The sequence below is a fragment of the Esox lucius genome, chromosome 1 (assembly GCF_011004845.1).
Source record: "Esox lucius isolate fEsoLuc1 chromosome 1, fEsoLuc1.pri, whole genome shotgun sequence".
Classification (NCBI taxonomy): Eukaryota; Metazoa; Chordata; class Actinopteri; order Esociformes; family Esocidae; genus Esox; species Esox lucius.
Genome location: NC_047569.1, coordinates 7,347,581 through 7,369,617, shown reverse-complemented (window position 1 = coordinate 7,369,617; position 22,037 = coordinate 7,347,581). Strand labels below are relative to the sequence as shown.

Here is a 22,037-nt window from a genome sequence, read left to right as displayed (position 1 = left end):
TGACAGTTGGACAAGTTAATAAGCAGTCTTGAAACTATGCCTTATCTGCTTTGAAGAACTGAACTACTACACTAAAATTAGTGCTCTAGTGTTGGCCAGCAAGCTATTCCCCCTAGTAGCCTCGCAGCTTCTAGCCTTGCTAAGTCCACAGCCAGAAATACCATGTTTCCTGAGCTGACTGCCACTAAGTAGGTGTGCGTTTGCATTCACTGTCAAGTATGTCATTTAACAGACAGTGATCGCGATTCACAACAGTAATTCACTAGAAATGATTTGTGGCGCATAAAAAAGTGGATGTTACCAAGATATTTTAGCACAAAACCTGGTTGCCTCTGCCAGACGATTGAGTCTTGGCCTTGGTTGCATCTTTCCACAAGACAATGATCTCAAACATACATCATCAACACATAGAAATCAACAGAGAAATGAATGAGGTGATTTCAAACTGAAATTGGTTTCAGTCATTGGCGGCAGTGATCTGAAATGAGTGTCAACAAAAGGACGTACAGGCTTTACGACCTTTCAGTGAAAAACCCTGTCAGCATCATACAGGATTTCAGTAGTCCGAAAGAGAAACTGCAATCGGCATTGTGTGCAAAACCATTCCTACAAATAATTTAGCTTTCCTTATGCATTTAATGCAAATAGAAATGCATGAATAAGGAAACAGTGGCAGAAATAGAACGGATTCCGAGCCAACCTTAACAACCAGCGCACAGCCGTACACCAAGGCCTACAGGGTTGATAAGGTCAGTCAGAGACGGAGACGCACACATGCACAAACTCACACAAAAACACACACCAACATCAACATGCGTAACCATACAGAAACACACACACACACACACAGTCCCTGAGGTATACGGTTCCTTAAATATAAATGCTTACTGGACTGTTTCTTTTTTATTTCTTACACAGCACACCTGCTCTTCCACCTTTTCCTCTTACATAAGCTCTTGTGGACAGTTTCTGAGTTGGATACCACATTTGGCCAAATGCAATATTTCAGTTCTGGGTAAACTGATATTTGTGGAAGCTGATTTCACATCTGTAAGAGCAAGTGTTGGTTTGTATAAAGTGCAGTACTCACCAAGTCCCAGGCATGATACTCTGAGGCCTGACTTCCCCAGGTTCCTAAGAAGAAAGAAGAAGAGCTGTTACTAAATTGGATAAATGAATCAACTCGCATAAGGGTAGTACGACAACTGTGCTCAGCTTTGGGCATGTGTCTGTGTTTGTGTATTTCGGTGTGTGTGTGAGGTTATAGCGCAAGATGACTCATAGTTCAGGGTGGTGGGATCAAATTAACCCCTTGACCAGTGCAATCAAAAGTTAAACAGAACTAGCTCTGGCATGTAATACACACACATACACATTCACACACACACACACACATTCACACACACACACACACACACACACACACACACACACACACATTTGATCTACATAGATTGACTAAAATAGAGTGAGACAGAAGTTACATCAACACAGCAGAAGAAAGGAAAATGATTGTGACTTAAAGATTGCTTCACCTTAAAAAACAAACAAACTGTAAGGCAAAGAGTTGTGATAGGATTGCAAATTTGCCAAACTTTTTTGGAAAAATGTTATTACATCACAACATCTACATATACAGCTATATATTGTATATGTGTGAGTGGAATGACAGCGTATATGTATTTGGGTATAAAAGAACAATATAAATTCCATCTGCATTACCTCCTCCAATAGTACACTGGGTGGATATATTGGGTGCATACAAAAAGCATAGTCTAAAATCAATTTGGTCATCTCCTCCACTCGCACATTGATGAACAATGGCAGACAGCAGTAAGCAAAATCCATATGTCCAATTCAGTTCCCTCAATTTCTATTAATGTGAAAGACCAAGAAATGAATAGTGTAGGGAAACACTGAGCCATTTAAATTCCTGCAAAATACATTTAAATTTAAATGAATAAATAAAAATTCCGCTGTTTGAATCTGGTTGACCAAAAGTTCAGGTTTGAGAGGGAAGTGGTGGAGTGGGGATGGCCTATTTGAACTGTGGTTTCTGCAATTCACCAAGCTTCCACTTGGAGAATAAATGCTTTACATTTCTCCTTCAGTTGTACATTCCATCAACCTCAATGTTGGCTTACAAAACAATGTGTCTTACTGGAATCCGGCCAGAGTAAAAATAGCAAACTATTGGAACACTTACTCACACTCTGTAAACCTGCATTGAGAATGACAGCCAGAGTAAGAAAGCACACTAATTGAGACTGCCTAAATAATACAACAAAAACCTGTTAAAGAATGTTTTGTACTTTGTTTTGAGTTAATTAGTTTTAGTTAAAAGTTTTGTGTGGCTTCAGGACTGTAGCTAGGATGAATGTATGTTTCTGCAACCTGCAGAAGAGGAAGTAGTCAGGAGCCAATTCTAAATAGTGTTTTATTTAATTTTTTATAAAAAGGATGTTTTAAATTGGAATTTCTTTCATAGGTGTTTCTTCTATTCCTTCCCTGGTGCTGGTCACAGATAGACCAAATCAACTGCCTGCAGTAGGATTGTGAGTTTGCATTTTGGCAAATAGCTGAAAAACTGCATATTTAGTTCAATATAAACAATATAACATTTAATGTGAGCAAAGCTTGAGTGAAAGCTGACTATGAAACAAATGGTGTTGGCTTTTTAAAATCATTTATTATACAATGTAACAGTGAAATAGATAACCAAAGAAAGGTATTTTAACAGGTGGACCTGGCTCCGCTAACAATATGACAGTTTGACAGCCTCCATATCTCCACTATTTCACCACCATACTAAATTGGATTCCTCGGTTTTCGTAGTAATGTGACATTGTCATCTTGTATTGTGAAGAATGAATTCACATGGAAACCCACCCGCCACACTTTTATGCCCCACTTGACAAGGCTGAAAAAATAACCATCTATCACAGAAGAGTGGGAGGGATGGAGGGTGACAAAGTGCTAAATAAACAAAAAGAAGAATAGCAGAAGAGTAAAGGTGATGAACTAGAGAGACCAACTTTGTAGGTAGAAAGAAAGAAATAACAATAACAGAGAGTATGAGTGAGAGAGTGAGGGAGAGAAAAAAACACAATATATAACCTACAGAAAGGCATCTTCAGCCAGCTGGTCTTGGGGCTCTACTCACAAAAACAAACAGATACCGCAAAGCCCCACGAGAGCTAGAAACATTTGACTCAAAACAAACAAAAAACTGCCAGTTCTAATATTATCTTGCCCTAAACAAAGTTCACATTGATAGAATATCTGACCACCAAACATTTAGAAAAACCTTATGTACAGACTCTGTGAGCATGGTATCTAGAGAAGCTGCAATTGGCAGGCCTGGCTTACAAGAGAAGGCAATAGGCATGATGGTCACAAAATGAGCTAGAAATGGAGCTGCACTTCTTAATCTCCTGCCAAATAGATGACCACATTAGACATATTTCCAACAAATTACACAAACCCACTAAGACTTTTATATCAAATCAGAAATGGATAAACTTGCAAATATATTAGGTGAAATACTGCAATGTGCAATCACAGTAGCAAGTAGTATGGGCAACCAATGGGACACAAACAACATTGTATACATTTCTTTATTCTAACATTCATACAGCACTTCAAATTTTAGCAATAAATATGGTACTTTCAATATTTTCACATTGTTATATCTCTGTATAGAGCTAATTATATAAAATAACATTGTTTTTCATACTTGTGTTATGTCACTTAGAATTTCAGTTGATTGTTTGTTGTTTATATAAATGTAGAAGTAGAATTTCAGATTATTGTTTAATGAAATGTTGTGCATTATTTTTTTTAAATACGTTTTCTCTTTTATTTTCCACTTGCTTTAGCATTGTAAAAAAATAATCCATGAGGGAGAGAGAGAGGAAAAGAAGCAGAAAAAAACAACTGAAGGGAGACTTCGGAAAACATCTTGAGGGAGCATGGGAGATTGACAGATGTGCCACTCTGTGTATGTGTTTGTGTCCAGAGACAGTTTAAAGCCTGAAGGACAACTCTTTCACAAGAAGCAATGCCAAATATTTGACCCTTTATTAAGTTCTTTAATCACATGCTAAATGCATTCAAGCATCCAGCAAAAGGGAAAATGCATCCAACAAAAAAAGTAAACAAGCTGGTCCACTTTAGTTTAGTACACAGGACAACAGGAGTGAGTTTGTGGGGGGCGGGGGGAGGGGGGCAATACTTAGCCTGTGGAATTTTGTCATACATTTTGTCCTGAAGCACACAAATGGTGGCGGGCAAACAGGGCTGTTGCCGTAAACACCACCATTGGTTCCTGTGGCCTGGCAGGGACAAGCGTGTTTACGCAGCTGTAGCCAACCGTGTGTGTGTGTTCTCAGCAACAGCTGGCTAATGGCAACACCATCAGCCATACTTTGATTAGACTTTTAACACTAAAACCCAATGAAATAGAGAGTGTTCTTTTTTTTGGTGTGTAGCCATCTGGTAGGGATGTCCTTGCCTCAGTTTGCACCTCATCATTCCACATGAGTGAGTGTGTGTGTGTATCTTTGTCCTCTAATTGCCAGATTGCAATAAAAAAAAGAAAGGAAAAATGTACTGTGCAAAACAGTTTTCTTGCTGTGCTTTATTATCTGAGACAAAACACGGAGCAAAAATGTTTTGACCCACATGTTCATTTAAATTGATGTATGAATGGGGATTCACCATGCTGGCATAGCAACAGAGAAAAAAAGTCAGTAAATGTACAGTGGCTCTCCTTCAATGATAATGAAAACCAATAGAACTGACAAAAAATCCACATGTTTTTTTAATCTTTTGTCCTACAGTGAAACATGGATTGGTTATATTCCATATATGCTGATGTTCACAACAGGTTGGTGCTATTTTCATAAAAAAACTGTTGCACCACTGAGGAGAAAAAGCTTTAGAGCTGATTGCAGATTGTGTGGCGTCGGTTACAAATACATTTTACGATGGCACCTTAGAGGAGCTAATAGTAAGATTTCCAATAAATAATTATGAATTGCATTCAGAGAAGATGTTCTTTGAGCCAGAATGCTTCCCAAATAGTAATTTTCTGTATATTCATGCTAGTAAATCCGACCTTTTCACTATGATTTTCTGTAGCATTTTTTGGTCCGGCCTTTGTGTAGCATTACCATTCCCAAAGATATTGGGATAAAGCTCTGGAGAAAACTCCAAATATTTACCTAAATAGCGAGTTGTTGGCTAAATATATTCATTTAAGTACCAGCATAGATATTGTACCTAAAAGCCTTTGTTCGATTAGTAATAATTATACCATGGGCAGAATATAAAATCTGAATTCTGAACCACAACTATGTTGAAATCTTAATTTGCATACAACTAAATTATATTATGTTAGCTAGCTTAAGCTTGCTAGCTTTTATCCACTTGGCTTTGAAGGCAAAACCAAGGAAGCTACCTCTGTCTTGTTCCACTACCATAGGACACGCATACAAAAAGTATTTGTTCACTTGGTTATAGTTGTACAACAGTTGTAGGCTCTAAAAATTTGAATTCCAAACCACATATTGTATAATAATAGCAAGATTAATAGCCGAGATTCATTGTTTCTGCAACTCCCAATGTAGAACCTATGCCTGAACTTAAGAATTCTCCTTATGTTCAGGCCTAGGTTCTATAGGCTTTGGGACATTTGCAATTTAATGTCAAAATGTATTTTTTAACCTCCCATTTTGAATTGGTAACATGTAACATGTTGTTTATATGTGCATAAACTAAAACTGGAACCACTATCATACCTAAATTAGCCATGTAATTCCAAGTATGAAAGCAGTTGATTTTGATTATGACATGCAAAGATTGTCAAATAGATAATATAATTCAAAACTTTCAGGGTAAATTGCTCAACAGTGCCAATTCTTCAACCAGAATCAAAAGAATACCTCTTGAAGAAGAGCTGGTTGGGATAGAAATTAATTTCCTTTATTGAATAATGCTGTTATGAAAATATGCAGTTTTAAAAAAATTATATGGCGTGTCTGGGTGTTTGTATTTACCCGTCTGCTGGTGTCAAGTTGTGTAACAGCTGCCCGGAGGACATTGATTATTTCTGACATTCTCTGATATCGCCTCACAGATGGATGAGACAACAAACTGAACAGAGATCTTTAGAATCAGTCTGTGACCAATAACAGAGCAGTAGAAGCCTGCCATAACCAATTGCTGACTGGTGGAAACCTTCTAGAACAAATTAGGTCTCAGGTCTGGTGTAAAACCTGTCATGTCAACTTCCTGACAACCCATGTCCATTGGGTTGACAGGTGAGTGACACATGACTACATAGAAAAGAACAAGAAGGAGCTCCACAGTGGCTCAGTGGCCTAAAGCACTGACTTGCAATACAGCTGCGTCTTTGTGGCCAGGAGTCAGAAGGGGTGGCCTTGTCTCATTTAAAGATGGTGAGACGATTGAAGGACCCATGTCGATCTTTGACTTTTCCAAACATGCTGTAACACAGGTAATACTTAGCTATAACCATGCTAGAAAATTACCATTGTAATATGAATCATAACTCTCCAGGTTAAATATTCTCAGGTAAAAAATGAAAACAAAAGGAAGCATGCTAACTTAATAGTGAAATTAGAAATAATAATATTTCATAATAATAAATGGAGGAGAATGGACACCATATAGGATCAGATACATTTTGGTTTATGAATGTGGCCTCATCCAATTTGTCTCTGTTGTGTTCAAATGATTCAAATTAGTTTTGTGTTGGTCAAAGCTGTGAACATTTTCTGGATATGGGGATGTCATCTATGCTGTATGTTGTAGGCATGTATCTGTGATTCAAAAAGTACTCCAAATCACAGATAAATTACTATATGAAACATGAAAACATACATGAAATGAGTTTGAATAGGAAATATAACAAAATGAATAGGAATTATGGTAATTGACAGGTTAGAAATTTAGATTTTTTTAATAAATAATAAGTGCCCTTCAAACTTTGCTTTTGTCAAAGAATCCTCCATTTGCCACCATTACTTGCAAACCATTGGCATTCTATTTGTCAATTTTTTGATTTAATCTGAACAGATTTCACCTCATGCTTCCTGAAGCACTTCCCACAAGTTGGATTGGCTTGATGGGCACTTCTTAAGTACCATATGGTTAAGCTGCTCCAGCTCAATAGGGTTGAGATCTGGTGACTGTGCTGGTCACTCCATTATAGACAGAATACCAGCTGACTGCTTCTTCCTTAAATAGTTCTTGCCTCATTTGGAGCTGTGCTGTGGGTCGTTGTCCCGTTGTAGGAGGATATTGGCTCCAATCAAGTGCCACTCACAGGGTATGGCATGGCATTGTAATATGGAGTGATAGGCATTCTTCTTCAAGATCCCTTTTACCTTGTACGAATCTCACACTTCACCACCACCAAACACCCCCCGACCATCACATTGCCTCCACCATGCTGGACAGATGGCGTCAAGCAGTCCTCCAGCATCTTTTCATTTGGTCTGCGTCTGCATCTGTTCTTCTTTGTGATCCGAACACCTCAAACTTAACAATAACACTTTTTTCCAATCTTCATCTGTCCAATGTCTGTGTTCTTTTGCCCACCTAATCTTTTCTTTTTATTGGTCAGTCTTGAGATATAACTTTTTCTGTGTAACTCTGCCTAGAAGACCAGCATCCCAGAGTCTCCTCACCACTGTTGATGTTGAGACTGGTGTTCTGCTACTTAATGAAGCTGCCGGTTGAGGACCTGTGAGGGGTCTGTTTTTCAAACTAGACACTAATGTATTTTTCCTCTTGCTCAGTTGTGCACCAGGGCCTCCTACTTCTCTTTCTATTCTGTTTAGAGCCAGTTTGTGCTTTGTGTGAAGGGAGTTGTACAAAGCATTGATTCAATGGCCATTTCTCAGATGGAATAGCCTTCATTTCTCAGAACAAGAATAGACTGACGAGTTTCAGAATAAAGTTTGTTGTTTCTGGCCATTTTGAGCCTGTAATCAAACCCACAACAGCGGAAGCTCCAGATATTCAACTAGTCTAAAGAAGGCCAATTTTTTCCTTCTTTTATCAGAACAAAAGCTTTCAGCTCTGCTAACATAATTGCAAAAGGGTATTGTAATTATCAATTAGCCTTTTAAAATGATTAACTTCTTTTACCAAACACAATGTGCCAATGGAACACAGGATTGATGGTTGCTGATAATGGGCCTCCGTACACCTGTGTAGATATTGTATTAAAAGTAGTTCTATGAAGCTCTGAGTTTTGTGAAATTTACACTGTGAACAATTTCAATGTCTGAGAATTATGTGTAGCATACGTACATGATATTCAGTAACTACTGCAACAGCTTTTTTGTTTTAACAAATAATAATTTATATTTGAATAAACATATAAGAGGTTCAGCAAGCACATCATTTTAGATATATTTGCTTGTTCTTTCATGTGGGTGCTAAATAATAATGTCTAGTTGTATGAACATCATGTGATGAGGAAACACATCTGAACAGGCCCAGTTGGCCTACATTTTGGATCAAGATGGCAAGATGAAAGGACCCATGGGACTTTGAAAGAGGGTTCATTATTGGATGGCAGGAGCATCAGTCACAAAGACTGCTCAACTGGTTACTGTTTAAATAGGACTGCATTTTACATCTGCATTTAGATATATGGTTCTGACATCAGTAAACAGGGTCAGAAATGATGGTCGAAAGCACACATTCTATGACTATGATGCTTGTGCATTACTGTGACATGTAATTAAACAGCGTCCTGTTTGTGGACTTCAGTTCTCCATTATTCATATAATCTGTCTATAATTCTATCTTTTCTCCATGCTCATTGCAATACACCCAGTGACACAAAAGAGAAGAATTAGTCATTTTCTTTATTCAAGAACTGTGTACTAAGGAGAAAAGTGGTCAGCTCTCGCAGTGGCGGGAAGTGATGCATTTGACATATCAAACAAAGAGTTGAGGCAGAAAACAAAACAAGGAAGTGACTGCTCTCGTTTTGTGGATCAAGCAGCGAGACAATTTTGTAACAATGGAATAAGATCAGAATTTAACGGTACAATGGCCTGTCAACTCATCTGGTCGGATGAAGAAATGTTTTAGATGCCCTGAATAAAGTGAACAGATAACGGGTGGGGCTTTAAGAGTGAACTATCACACCCACGATAGCCGAGATTTCTGGGGAAATTATGCGGAAAAGGTGTCAATAATATTGACTCAGACATTTTATGATTTATTAAAACATTTTGGTTTTGTTGAACAGCAAACTTAAAAAAGACACAAATCTGGATAACAAAAGAGATATTTGAATATTTTTGGCACCAAACTCTATGGCAAAGATAAGTACCTACTGTATCCAAGGCCCTCAAAAGAAAGATTATTGAGGGCACTGAGTCTGGGTGGGTTTACAAAACCATATCCAAGCAGTTTGAAGTACACTTTTTCCATTGTCTGATCATCTACAAATGGAGAGACCACTGGCAATCTACGCAGGAAAGGTCATCCCACTCAAGAGCTGACTGAAACCCTCCAGTAACATCAAGGGATCTGCAGGCCTCTGGTGCCTCTGATGAAATGCATGTGTGATCTGTCAGATATGGACATGCTTGGCCTGCTCCCAAAAAAGAATGTCAATGACATCTGGCGTTAGCCGGACAACAGAAATCAGAATCAGAAAGAGTTTTACTGCCAAGTAAGTTTCACAACCAACTAGGAATTTGTTGCAGCAATTAAATAAAATCAAGATATAAAGAAAAACAAATAAGAATGGTGGACTGAGCATGAAAACAGTTGACTGAGCATTAATAAATTACTAAATGAACAATAAAAAAAGATGTAAGGTCCAAGAATTGTCCAGTTGAGGGTTGCATGTGTATGTGGTGAGGGGTTATGAATTTGTCCAGTTGAGAGTTGTGTGTGTATGTGGTGAGGGGTTATGAATTTGTCCAGTTGAGAGTTGTGTGTGTATGTGGTGAGGGGTTGTGGATTTGTCCAGTTGAGGGTTGTGTGCGTATGTGGGGATGGGTTATGAATTTGTCCAGTTGAGAGTTGTGTGTGTATGTGGTGAGGGGTTGTGGATTTGTTCAGTTGAGGGTTGTGTGCGTATGTGGGGATGGGTTATAGATTTGTCCAGTTGAGGGTTGTGTGCGTATGTGGGGATGGGTTATAGATTTGTCCAGTTGAGGGTTGTGTGCGTATGTGGGGATGGGTTATAGATTTGTCCAGTTGAGGGTTGTGTGCGTATGTGGGGATGGGTTATAGATTTGTCCAGTTGAGGGTTGTGTGCGTATGTGGGGATGGGTTATAGATTTGTCCAGTTGAGAGTTGTGTGCGTATGTGGGGATGGGTTATAGATTTGTCCAGTTGAGAGTTGTGTGTGTATGTGGTGAGGGGTTATAGATTTGTCCTTTTGAGGGTTGTGTGTAAACCTGGGTAAACACCAAAATTATTGAGGAGAATGTGAGTTATCTGACAAAAAGTTTAAGCTGAAACTAACATGGATTGTGCAACAGGACAATGATCCAAAACACAAGCAAAGCCAAAACAGAATAGCCTTTTACAAAAACAGCTACATTAATGCCAACAGCTCCATTTCTGTAGATTTTTGATAAATAAATGATTTCACAAGTGCTAATTGTTAAATTAGCCATTATCTGTCACTAAGGTTGAAGTGAATATCACATGTCCAAATGTCCAAATATGTTAAAAAGACAAATGCCCACATTCTACGCTGATATGCCAGCTACCAAACATTTACATGTAATGGGATTTTCATTAGTTCATAGTACTGTAGACTATGTGTCAGATAAATTTTTCAAATATCAAGGGGGAAAAAAACTGCTGGTCACATTGCTAGACACAAATCTTCCTAACTGACTGTTTACTACATCACAGCAAAGGGCTGTTGAACATAATGGTGCCCACATTTTTCCTGTTGTCCAATTAAAAGTTGCACCCATGTCTTATCACAACTACTCCCATTGGGACAGTCTTCACTAAGGCGTTCTGCTTCTTCACACTGCTCAATCAATCAGGACGTTAGCTGAAACAAGGTGCAGAGGGCACATTCATTTGAATAATAACCTCAGTTAGTTTAAAACCTTCCCGTTGGCCCTGATACGAAAATAATTGTTCCAGTTTAGATGCTTTAGGTAGGTCAATAAAATTCTTCTCAACTCTGGCAGTTATTCTGATTGCCTGTATTATAACTAGTGATGGACCTTCTGAGTCTTTCCAGGGAGCCAGCTCTTAAAGCTCTATTCACCTTAGACAACCACTGTGGCTACCAAAGACTCCCCAGACTCCTGAAAGAAGTAGAAATCTCCCCCCATAAAAAGGAGTCAATAATAATGTTTTATACTTATCCACAGAGAAGAACTGTTTGAGCTACCATGGCTTATCAGCCAAATCTTAATGATGTCTGAATAACTACAGCTTTCAGACAGACGGCTTCCTACTGTACTACTACTGACTGTGTACTTGCACCACTTACCAAATTAAGATCAACAAGTTGACTGTAAGTCACTCTGGATAAAATCTTCTAAATGACTAAAATGTAAAAATTATGATAGAGATTAATTGGTGGAGACCTATTCCCAACAAATGAAAATATAAATGCCTATGCCTGTTCTCCTAGTCTTTAAAATGGCCTTTCAATACTCTCCAACCACAACTGCATATTTGGATATTATTCAGTAAGTCAATGAAACTTCACCCTCCTATTCCATACAGGCACATACAAATATTAACTAATTTACCAACACCCACGTCTGCACTGACAAAATCAATGAGCTACACCCTCAATCTTTATTTAAAAAATATAATCCAATCCCATTTAGGCTAATACCTAGAACAGAATTGCAGGCCATCTCCAGGCACCATGGCACCAATGATGGGTAGTAATGTAGTGGGATATTGCACCATTCCTCATGAAGAAATGCAGCCAGTTCTTTTAGGTATACAGGAGGTGGAAAATGACTTCTCTGTGCTCCAGAATTTACCATAAAGATTCAGTGATGTTCAGGTCTGATGACTGCAGAGGTAATGGAAGGCTTTTGACGTCGTCCTGTTGTTCATAAATCCAGTCTTAAGTTTGTTTAGCAGTTTGTATGGGGGCATTATCCCCATAATATATACAGTAGCTCTTCATCTCGTAAACCATCAGCACCATACAGCCTTCAGCTAATCCCCACACAGTAGGGACAATGTGTACATGTCTCCGTCCACTGTCCTCACAAGACCCTTTCGGTGAAACCATTACGCGTACGTATAGTTTTCAACACATACAGCACAAACTCTCTGCATTTACACACGCTATCTGTAGCATTTAAATGTATCTGGGTTGGTGGGCAGGGATACATGTAAGGCAGCAACCTATACTATCTATATTGAGGCTAATCCCAGAGTACTGCTAATTACTCCTCTACAAAGAGTCAGTAAAGAGAGTGACAGCAAGAGAGAGAGCATGCTTTGGTTTCTCCACATACCATCTGGAGATAGACAAATCTATTGTACTGCGTGTTAATTAACTGTACTCTGTCTAATTAGCTAAGTGAAACTCACACTCAGGGCTGACGCTAGTACACGTGGGGTAAGGTGTGTGTGGGGAAAAGGAGGGGTTGGGGGGAGGCATTTTACATGAAAAGGTGAACAAACACAAGGCGCCCTTTGCACACGGCAAACCCCAGAGTTGAGGGAGTATGCTGAAACAGATGTGTGAGGGAGTATGCTGAAACAGATGTGTGAGGGAGTATGCCGAAACAGATGTGTGAGGGAGTATGCCGAAACAGATGTGTGAGGGAGTATGCCGAAACAGATGTGTGAGGGAGTATGCCGAAACAGATGTGTGAGGGAGTATGCCGAAACAGATGTGTGAGGGAGTATGCCGAAACAGATGTGTGAGGGAGTATGCTGAAACAGATGTGTGAGGGAGTATGCTGAAACAGATGTGTGAGGGAGTATGCTGAAACAGATGTGTGAGGGAGTATGCCGAAACAGATGTGTGAGGGAGTATGCCGAAACAGATGTGTGAGGGAGTATGCCGAAACAGATGTGTGAGGGAGTATGCAAAACACATGTTGATGAAACAGAAAGCTCCCCTCTGCATGGTGATTTTGCCAACAAACATGGAGTTAGTTGCAAGTGCTACGTTCTACCGACTGACCTACACGGCCCCTAGCTGTGTGGGCTGTCATAGGAACCGTGTTCCTTTCTGTAGGGTAATCGATGACCCAGTGACAATGGGTATAATTAAAGGTCTTATCGTAAAGAATGAGCCCCGTCTCCCAGGTTATGGGCGCCTGTGACAGCTCAGACATCATGATCTACGGATCCCTGTGAAGACCACACTTAAAACACTAATAAACAGGATAGGTGAAAAGGCTCAAATATTTAATCGAAACGCATTCCCACAGAAATGGTATCCATCGTATCGTAGTGTTTTGCTGTTGTGGCAACTCAAATTAAATTTATTAGAGTCCATTATAAGCGTTTCAGAACCTGTTTAAGGTCCTTATCAGAAAATAGAAAACGTCCAAATGTGTGTTAATACTGTACGAATAACATAGCCAATCACAACAATGGTTTGTTTGTGATATCGTGAAACAGCCTCAATCCTCTAATTCTGAACATTCTGAAATTACAATGGAGAAAATCTGAAAATGTCCACGTGTAGCACCGTTAAAGAAGGGGACAAGTAACATAATGAACACGTTTTATCAATTCTGAAACAAAAGCAAATTCTTAATTCATTAGTCATCCTACTTTGGTTTGGTTATATCCACATACAGTACTGTCAGAAGGTATACAGACCCCTTCCCTTTTTCCTTATTCTAAAATGGATTAAATTGACATTTACATAGGTATTCAGAACACTTCACTCAGTACTTTGTTAAATAACTTTTTGCAGCAATTACTGCCTTGAGTCTTCCTGGGTATGATGACACAAGTTTGGCACACCTGTATTTGGGGAGTTTATCCCATTCTTCTCTCCAGATTTTCCCAATCCCTGTCAGGTTGGATAGGGAACGCTGCTGCACAGACGTCTTACTTTCCAAATGCCTTATATAATCAAATGTCATGGAAAACATTCACACTCTTCTTTCTTTTTCTCCCTCTCTGTCTGTCTCTCCACTACTGCCTATGTCTTTTGCTTGTTTTTTGGTCTGTCGCCTCCATCCCTCTGCTTTCATTCTTTCTTTGTCATTGCCCAGTTTAAGAATCTCAAAAACAAATAAAAGATCACGGCGTTGCGGCTCTGCACGTGCCTCGCACTCTCCAGTGGTTTTGGGACTTGGAGAGCGTGTGCTGGAAGTAGGCACGAACGGAGGGCACGGCTGCCTACCAGAACATTTGGGAGGCAGCTTGGAGTGCAAGTGCCACCCCTCTACACCTGCCTCTCGTCATAGGGAATGGGATGGGGTACAAAATGAGGGAAAATAAAGTTTTGTTTAAACGCGGTGTGTTGCTCTGTGCTCTTTCTCAAAACGGATACAGGCCTCACCTCTTGCCTGCTGAATTCCAGCAGCAGCCACTCACCATCACGTCCACATTTGATGCCCATTTTTTTGTTTGTTTCCTTGGTTCTTTTCATTTAATTTATTTGACCTACAGTGCTGTGTTTTTCATTAATTTGCAATGGATCTTTGTGTATTTTCTCTAAATAAAAACACATTTGAAAAGACACCCCTTAAGCTCAACTTTTCTATCAACCCTTTCTTAAGCTCATTGGTTTTTAGTAGATTTCAGACCAAACGGCACAGATGACAACACTAATCTAGAAGTTGAACGTGCAGGAGAGAAATAAAATAGAAAAACAGATAGAGGGTTCCCACTTTTAATCTTCCAGAAGCTATAACAGGTTTTCAACCTTTTTAAATTCCTCTCATTGGATTTTCAGTGATGAGATCCATAGCAGACATAATGACTTGCTTTTCAGAAGATTTTTTTTTCAAATGGAAAACCTCAGTCAGTTGCTGTTTGAGATCCAAGTCTATGTGTACAGTACATGTGGGGATCTCAAGTACTGACAATGATGTTTTTTTTGCCACTAGGGACAATTGAGTATACTGTAAGAAATTTGGTTACTTTGAAATTTTGGAATTATGATTCAATTTTGAAGGCTAGGTTACTGAAGTTAACTCTAGGGTTAGGTAAGTAATCGGTTAGGGTTAGGTTTAGATTAGGGATAGGGACCACAAATTGAATAGGTTTAGGGTTACCAGGTCCTCACAAAAATAGAAAAAAAATTTTTTTGCATGCTTTACTAAGTCCAGACAGATTTTTTTGCAATTCGTAAACTGTTCTTCAGAAGAGGGTGTGTTTTTTTGTGTGTCTTTTTTCATGGCCTAGAAACAAATCGAAAAGTGGGCCATTTTCAATTGTCAACCGACCACTGCAGTCCAATCTGAAATAATTTATTTAGCTACAGTATCTGCCGCAATAGAAATTAATCGTCAAAAAGCTGTATTTCCTCTAGTTTAATAGCCATTTGTAAATGATTTAAATCGAAGATTACTGCAGGAGCCTTTCAACCGGACACTTGGTCATCCTTCAGACCGTTTTAGCCGATCGTCGAGTTGTCCAGCCAAGCCCTTAATTGTCACACAGAGAGCTTGGAACTGAATGGTTTGGGGATCTATTAAAATGCTGGAGTATCTTGTGAGTCATACACAATGGGAGGACAATTGATTCTGTGTCTGGTATTTGGAACACTGTTAAAAAGGAGAGATTGATACCACCTTAGGTATTAAATACAGTTACATTAGTGGGGAAGACAAGGAATACAAAGCAGTGTTATAAACTCTAAAAACAGCAACTAATAAATTATTTGAGGGGCAAAAATAACTCTCTTGTAACATCATTTTTATGGGACTTTAATTGGGAAAGTATATAAAATTATGCTATTGACAGTGAAGTCGCATATTTATATTCAGTCAACATAATTTTTGTTGCCTGATCAATCATTTAAACAACCTCTAGTGGGTGCTTTTCTGTCTCCATTTCCTTTGGGGGGTGGACCTGATGTGATGCTTTGAAACATGTTTTTCTTACGAACTGTCACGTCCAGTGAGATCCAACTCCCTCTCACCCTCACGTGGAGCGCGGACACCTGTTTGTCGTTATTGCCCTCACCGGTCTTCCTGATCACTGTCTCTATTCAAGTCCCTCCTTTCCTAGTGCATCTTGTTGGTCATTATCTGGTTCTCTTACGACTGTAACATTGTTTTTGGTTTTGTTTGTAGTTCTGGTTACTTCTTAGATCTTTTATTAAAAGTCTTCCATTCCCCCGTTGCCCTGACTTCTGCATTACACAAACACCTTGCCAGCAGCATTGTATCCTCCTTGTTTGCAGTGGAAGCTAAGCAGGGTCAGTGCTGGTTCATCCCTGAATGAGAGACCAGATGCTGTTGAAAGTGACCATTTGAATGGGTTTTCAAAGTGTTTTAAAACACTAAAATTACAGGTTGAGAAATGTTCGGCCATGCTTTCACGTATTTGAAGCTTGGAATTTGGTGAACAAACTATTTTATCCTTATATTTATTTTACAGTGTGCATGCCCACGTAGATAAGCAGACATTGGCTCCTTGAATTAGACCTACAACAAACACTCTGAATTGTCTATTAAGTCATACCATTCTGACTGTTATGACAATGTTGTTTAAGCGTAACGAACATATGTCCACATATCCATATGTCACCCAGAATGATTATGCCTCTCGTCTAATGCATTCAGTCCTCCACACACACACACATAACCGGAGCCAAACAGCAGGATTCCAACATACAATCCTATCGTTACCATGGACAACAGCATTTCAAATTCATGCATTGAATCAATAGAAAGAAATGGAGACTCATTTCGACAATACATCACATGCACATTGATATGTTTGTTTCTTTTTTCTTTTTGTGCAAAAGGCAATTTTTGTAGAATTAGAGCAACTCATTATTTGCAATCACAACAAAGTCACAACAAAGTGAAAATATGTCTTGTTTGAAATGACAAAGGTGCGATAGCAAACTCTCAATCTCTCTCTCCCTCTCACTCCCTCAGAAATGCACACACACAACAGGCACACACAACAGGCACACACACACACACAAACAAACACAAATCATGAATGTGAAATGATGTAAGTAATCTGTAAATGCCATTAGCTAGCGGCTGAATGTGTGTGTGTGTGTGTGTGTGTGTGTGTGTGTGTGTGTGTGTGTGTGTGTGTGTGTGTGTGTGTGTGAATGTGTGAATGTGTGTGTAGAGAGAATGCAAAGCGTTGTAGACTGCAGCTGTTACAGAAAGATTTGCTGACTTTTTTTTATCACTGTGTCATTAAAATACAAATTGGAGTGAGGCAGGCAGAGATAAAGACTGAAATAGGACTCAGTGAAACTCTGTCCAAATTCCCAAGTAATGGCGCTGATTGGTTCAAGTCTTCCATGGAGATGTAGAATCTGAGCATTAACAATTACAATATGAATGTACGTTTCATTGGAAGTGAATGTGCCTAGATAATGAGAACAACAGAAACCTCTCTGTTTAGATTCTCTCAGTAGGTAGCGCTCTAATGACAGGAATGTTTACGATGGCCATATGGCATGGGGGTTGACTCCTAAAAAGTTAGAAACGCCCTTAATGTATAGGCTAGCTGGTAATCAACATTACAGTGAGAAGAGATTGACTGAGATGAGATTGAGGTTGTGTAAGGAAGACCAGGTCCGTAACCTCAAGAACAAGACTTTCTAATGCTGCAATAAATAATATACTTTCTCTCTCCCTTGACAAACGGGTATGCTAATTATTACAACCACTATACGAAACGGCCGATTTCTAACAGAGACTAACTCCTACTGAATGTGTTCATAACCACAAGGGCAATGTGTTATGTCTAGGTTCTACTGGCCTGCAGTGGAGCGAGTTCAAGGGGCCTTGACCTGACACTTAGCCTACACCTTGAGATATACAGCTGATCAAGAGAGACTTGGCATTTATCACTTGGTGGACTTTCTCAGTACTCACTCAAACAGCGTGTCTGGAACTAAGGAGAGTGCATCATGTCACTATTAAAGGAAGGTTTTAATTTCATTTAAAATTACTTCAATTTCAGTTATAATAGAACATAATTAATCAGGATTGTCATACAGACCATTAGCAAAGCTGTAATCAGGGGGATACCTATCTTCATAGCAGATTTTTTGACTACAACTCTGTGAGACACAAGGAATTTCTGCTATGTACTGATCCACTGAGCTTACATAATACAATGGAATAATAAACACATATTTATCGACTTTTTTACTATGTATCTGTTGCATCGTTGTGGTGGAACCAGCAAGTAAACATTTTACTTAACGGTCCGTACCTCGTGTATCATGTTCAAATGACATATAAAGCTTGGAATAAGAAACCGGAAATTTGAATACACTCACATGTAATATTCCTGCACATTCAAAGACATCTATAAGAAAGGCCCATAAATTCATACACATTCTCCAGTTCAGCGGGATGCTTGACTGAGCCCAAGGTAATATAAAGCACAGCGTAACTCTTCTGACAGCCAGTGGGATTACTGTGAGAACCAACCGTGACGACAGTGCCGTGGCTGCCATAAAGTCTTATCAACACACACACGCTTGCGCGTACACAATCACAGGCACACTAAGGTAGCACAAAAAAAACACTTACACACTGTACACACACACCTGGATGTACTGGGCAACAAACACACAAACTGTGCACACACTAAATGAACCGTGCAGACTCACTGAAGGTAGGTGAGAAAAGTCGTAGCTAGCAGAATTCCAGCACCTGTGAGCAGAGGAGCACTATTCGATAAAGTGCGTAGGCAGCAAAAGTGCATGATGGATTTTTCTCTGGATTACAGTTTAATGGACCTTAAATAATTAACAGTAATTGATTGGACTGATATGGCACTTTTCTAGACACCCAAAGCGCTTGACATAAGTAAAAGGAAAGCTTACCTCATCTGGCACCAAATGTGAAGCATAACTTTGTGCCAAAACAGTCAACACACATCAGCTATCAGATGGAGAGGTCAGGGTTAATATATGCCAATTAGAAATGAGATCAGGTTGCCACAATGGGAATAGGGCCAAGTTGGCCATTTTGCCATGGCTTGTTGAAATCCTTAAATGGAAAGCGAACTGCTGCTCTGCCTGTTTGTCACAATACGACCCGCTTATCTTCCACTGTTGATACCCCTTGGGGACCATTTCCTGGAGGCTGGAAAAGGCAAACATTTGAAATCTTTATTTGTACACCTGAGTGCTCTATTGTCAGAGTACACTTACTCTGACTATGGGTTTCTTTAGATCTTAAAATGCTGAATATTTTCCAAATGCTGGAAGACTACTGTGCTTTGCAAAATGAACGGATTTGTATTTCTTTTACAATAAGGCCACAATAAGGGCCACTAGTGAGCACAGAGTCAGATCAACCATTTAAAAACACATGTAGGGACCATCTTGGTTGGGCGAGCGGCGTGATAGAAACAAAACTGCATTAGTTATGTTTTGGAAGACACATATCCAAATATTGTTTGTTTGGAGTTTGCTGGGAGTTGCTTCAATGAAAGAGCCTAAATCAAAAATTGGTCCTCAAAAGATGAAGAAAGATGAGCCATGAAAGGTTTTTATGGAAGTTACCACCAGCAATGTCTGCTATTTAGCGCTTGGCACATACAGACTGCTTGCTATTTCACTCCGATGAATATGACTCTAGCTTTTGATCTGTTTGAACTATGAGGAATGACCACTTTAATTAAAGATATCACTGTCAAGAACATGTTCATGTATTATGTTCCCCACACGTGTTTCCCACATGCTGTGTAGAACACGTCAAATCAAATGTTTCATTGATGCTTCCCTAAAGTTTTAAAGAGCCTCCCAGTACCATTTTGATGATTTCACTGACTACCAACCCAAACACTTCAGATTTCAATTTGGTTTATCTAGTTCCACCATTGTTGTACGTGTCTATTAACTCTTGTATGACTAACTATTGCCCTTAGTTGCGGTTTTTAAGTCATGCAAAAACATTTTCCCAAAATGGGCAAATGTATAACATTTACGCAGATCTTGTGTGGACTGTCACACATATCAAAAGATTGACAGAAACCTGTCCCCATCAAAGGGCCTGAAAACACCAAATAGATCAATGGAGAACTTGCTCTGAAGAGACTCTGTTTGAAGAGACATTAAATAAGGCTTTAAGCAAAAAACGACAAAAAGAAGCAGGGGCTGTAAAACACCAAATGCAAATAGCAAACTTACAATCATTTAAAATATTCCATTACATACTGCAGCGCACAGATAAATATCAGAGAACACATTTACACAACTACAGAGAACTTCAGGGATACTGACAAATCTGAAGAAGAGTAAGAAATTGAGTGATGTTTATTTGCCTTGAACAGAGTAGTTTAATGTTGGCAAGGGCAGCAAATTATCACAACAAGAAAAAATGTCTGGTTGTGATAATATGACTCTAATAAGAGTTCTAAATTAGATAGTATCTAAACCTTTGTTTGGTATCGTTTTGTTGGTACCAACCTTTTTAGTGTGAGAACGGAACAAGCACATTTGACTTTGGATAACATTTCTAGAAAAAAACACCTTTGTGCATTGTGTTTTTCAATAATAACACGCATATACACACCCATTGAAGAAGGGGGGGATCAGTGGAGATCAATATTCATTATTCACAGTTTCATGCAGTGACAAAAAGCTATTCACTGGGTTTATCAAAGTGAGCGTCCAGGGAAACATTATCATCCACACATTCAGCATCTCTTCTCCTCTGGCCTCCTAATTAAATAGAACATCTGTGTCAAGCTGCCTAATCTTTAAATAGGAAGCAAGGCCGTGTGTGTGATAGAATGTGTCCGACCTGCTCTGATTTCTCTTCCTGGAAAATGTTGTTTTGTAAATTAAGGAGCTGAGAGAAAGTGTTTATGAAGGGCTGAGACTGAGGAAGAGCCCTCGAGGTGCATGGCTAAGCATCATGAGTATAATCTGATCAGATGGGTGACAGAGGCCGTTTCGTAACACTGCGTCATTAAAGACAGTCTACTCACCGCTGACGTGCCTGGGATCACTACACTCACACGCTCTGTCAAAAAAAGCCTGGTTTGTTCGTGCGCATGTGAAAGAGGCATGGAGTGAGAGTGTGACAAAAAGAAAGTGTGCGTGAAATGACAGGGAAGTGTGTGTGAAATAGACCGTCCCGAGGGTACTTATTATGACCAGAATGTCACATAGATGATACACACACCAAGCCAGTTTCCAGGAGACAGGCTGTGATCAAGTGAACATAACACATGTCCAACACGGAGGGCACATATCACCGCCTCGAGAAGGCTTGGGGGGCATGCTCGGGGGGGGGGGGGGGGGGGGGGTTAGAGTAGAGTAGATGCTTCTCATAATAACATGATTCCAGAACCGGAGAGAAGCTGCTAGTGTGCCATAATACATGTCAGAAAACTGAGCATGCATTCACATCAACAATGAGTACTGGCTAGCACAGGGGCGGTGTGCTCCAGGTGACAGGGATTGGGATCACAAGGGTTTGAATAAGGTGTACAGGAGAGTACAGGAGGTGGTCTGTCCACGGCACACTGTCGTTCTAAATTGAGGAAGAAATATTCTCCTAAACCCCTCATTTCCTAATCTACTTATCTGTTACCTCCTCAAGGCTCCAGTGCCATCGATCCAGAGAGGTGTGTGTGCGCACATGTGTGTGTGTGCACTTCAATGAATTTTACATGAGTAGTCAGTTACAGTATAAACAGGTTTAATTGCTAGCCTTCACTGAAAATGTCACAGTTTTTCTTTTGACTCCATATCAAGAACTAATTCATTACAGATAAGGCCTTTCAAGAACATGTTTACAGAATCAAAATGAATTACTAAAGGTTTCAAAAATATATTCAAACATATTGTACAGTCAGGATAGTCAGAGGTACAAGGTTGGTGACATGCATTCCTG

General features: G+C 39.4%; 1 protein-coding gene across 3 annotated transcripts in view; it reads right to left on the bottom strand.

Moving 5' to 3' along the window:
• Positions 1 to 22,037, bottom strand: part of kcnab1a (potassium voltage-gated channel, shaker-related subfamily, beta member 1 a) — a 169,583-nt gene that overhangs the window by 64,442 nt on the left and 83,104 nt on the right. For all 3 annotated transcript variants that reach the window (XM_029119590.2, XM_013131370.4, XM_013131371.4), the window contains exon 2: positions 1,091 to 1,134. In XM_029119590.2, coding sequence (XP_028975423.2) covers positions 1,091 to 1,134 — 44 coding nt within the window. The remainder of the gene's footprint in view (positions 1 to 1,090; positions 1,135 to 22,037) is intronic.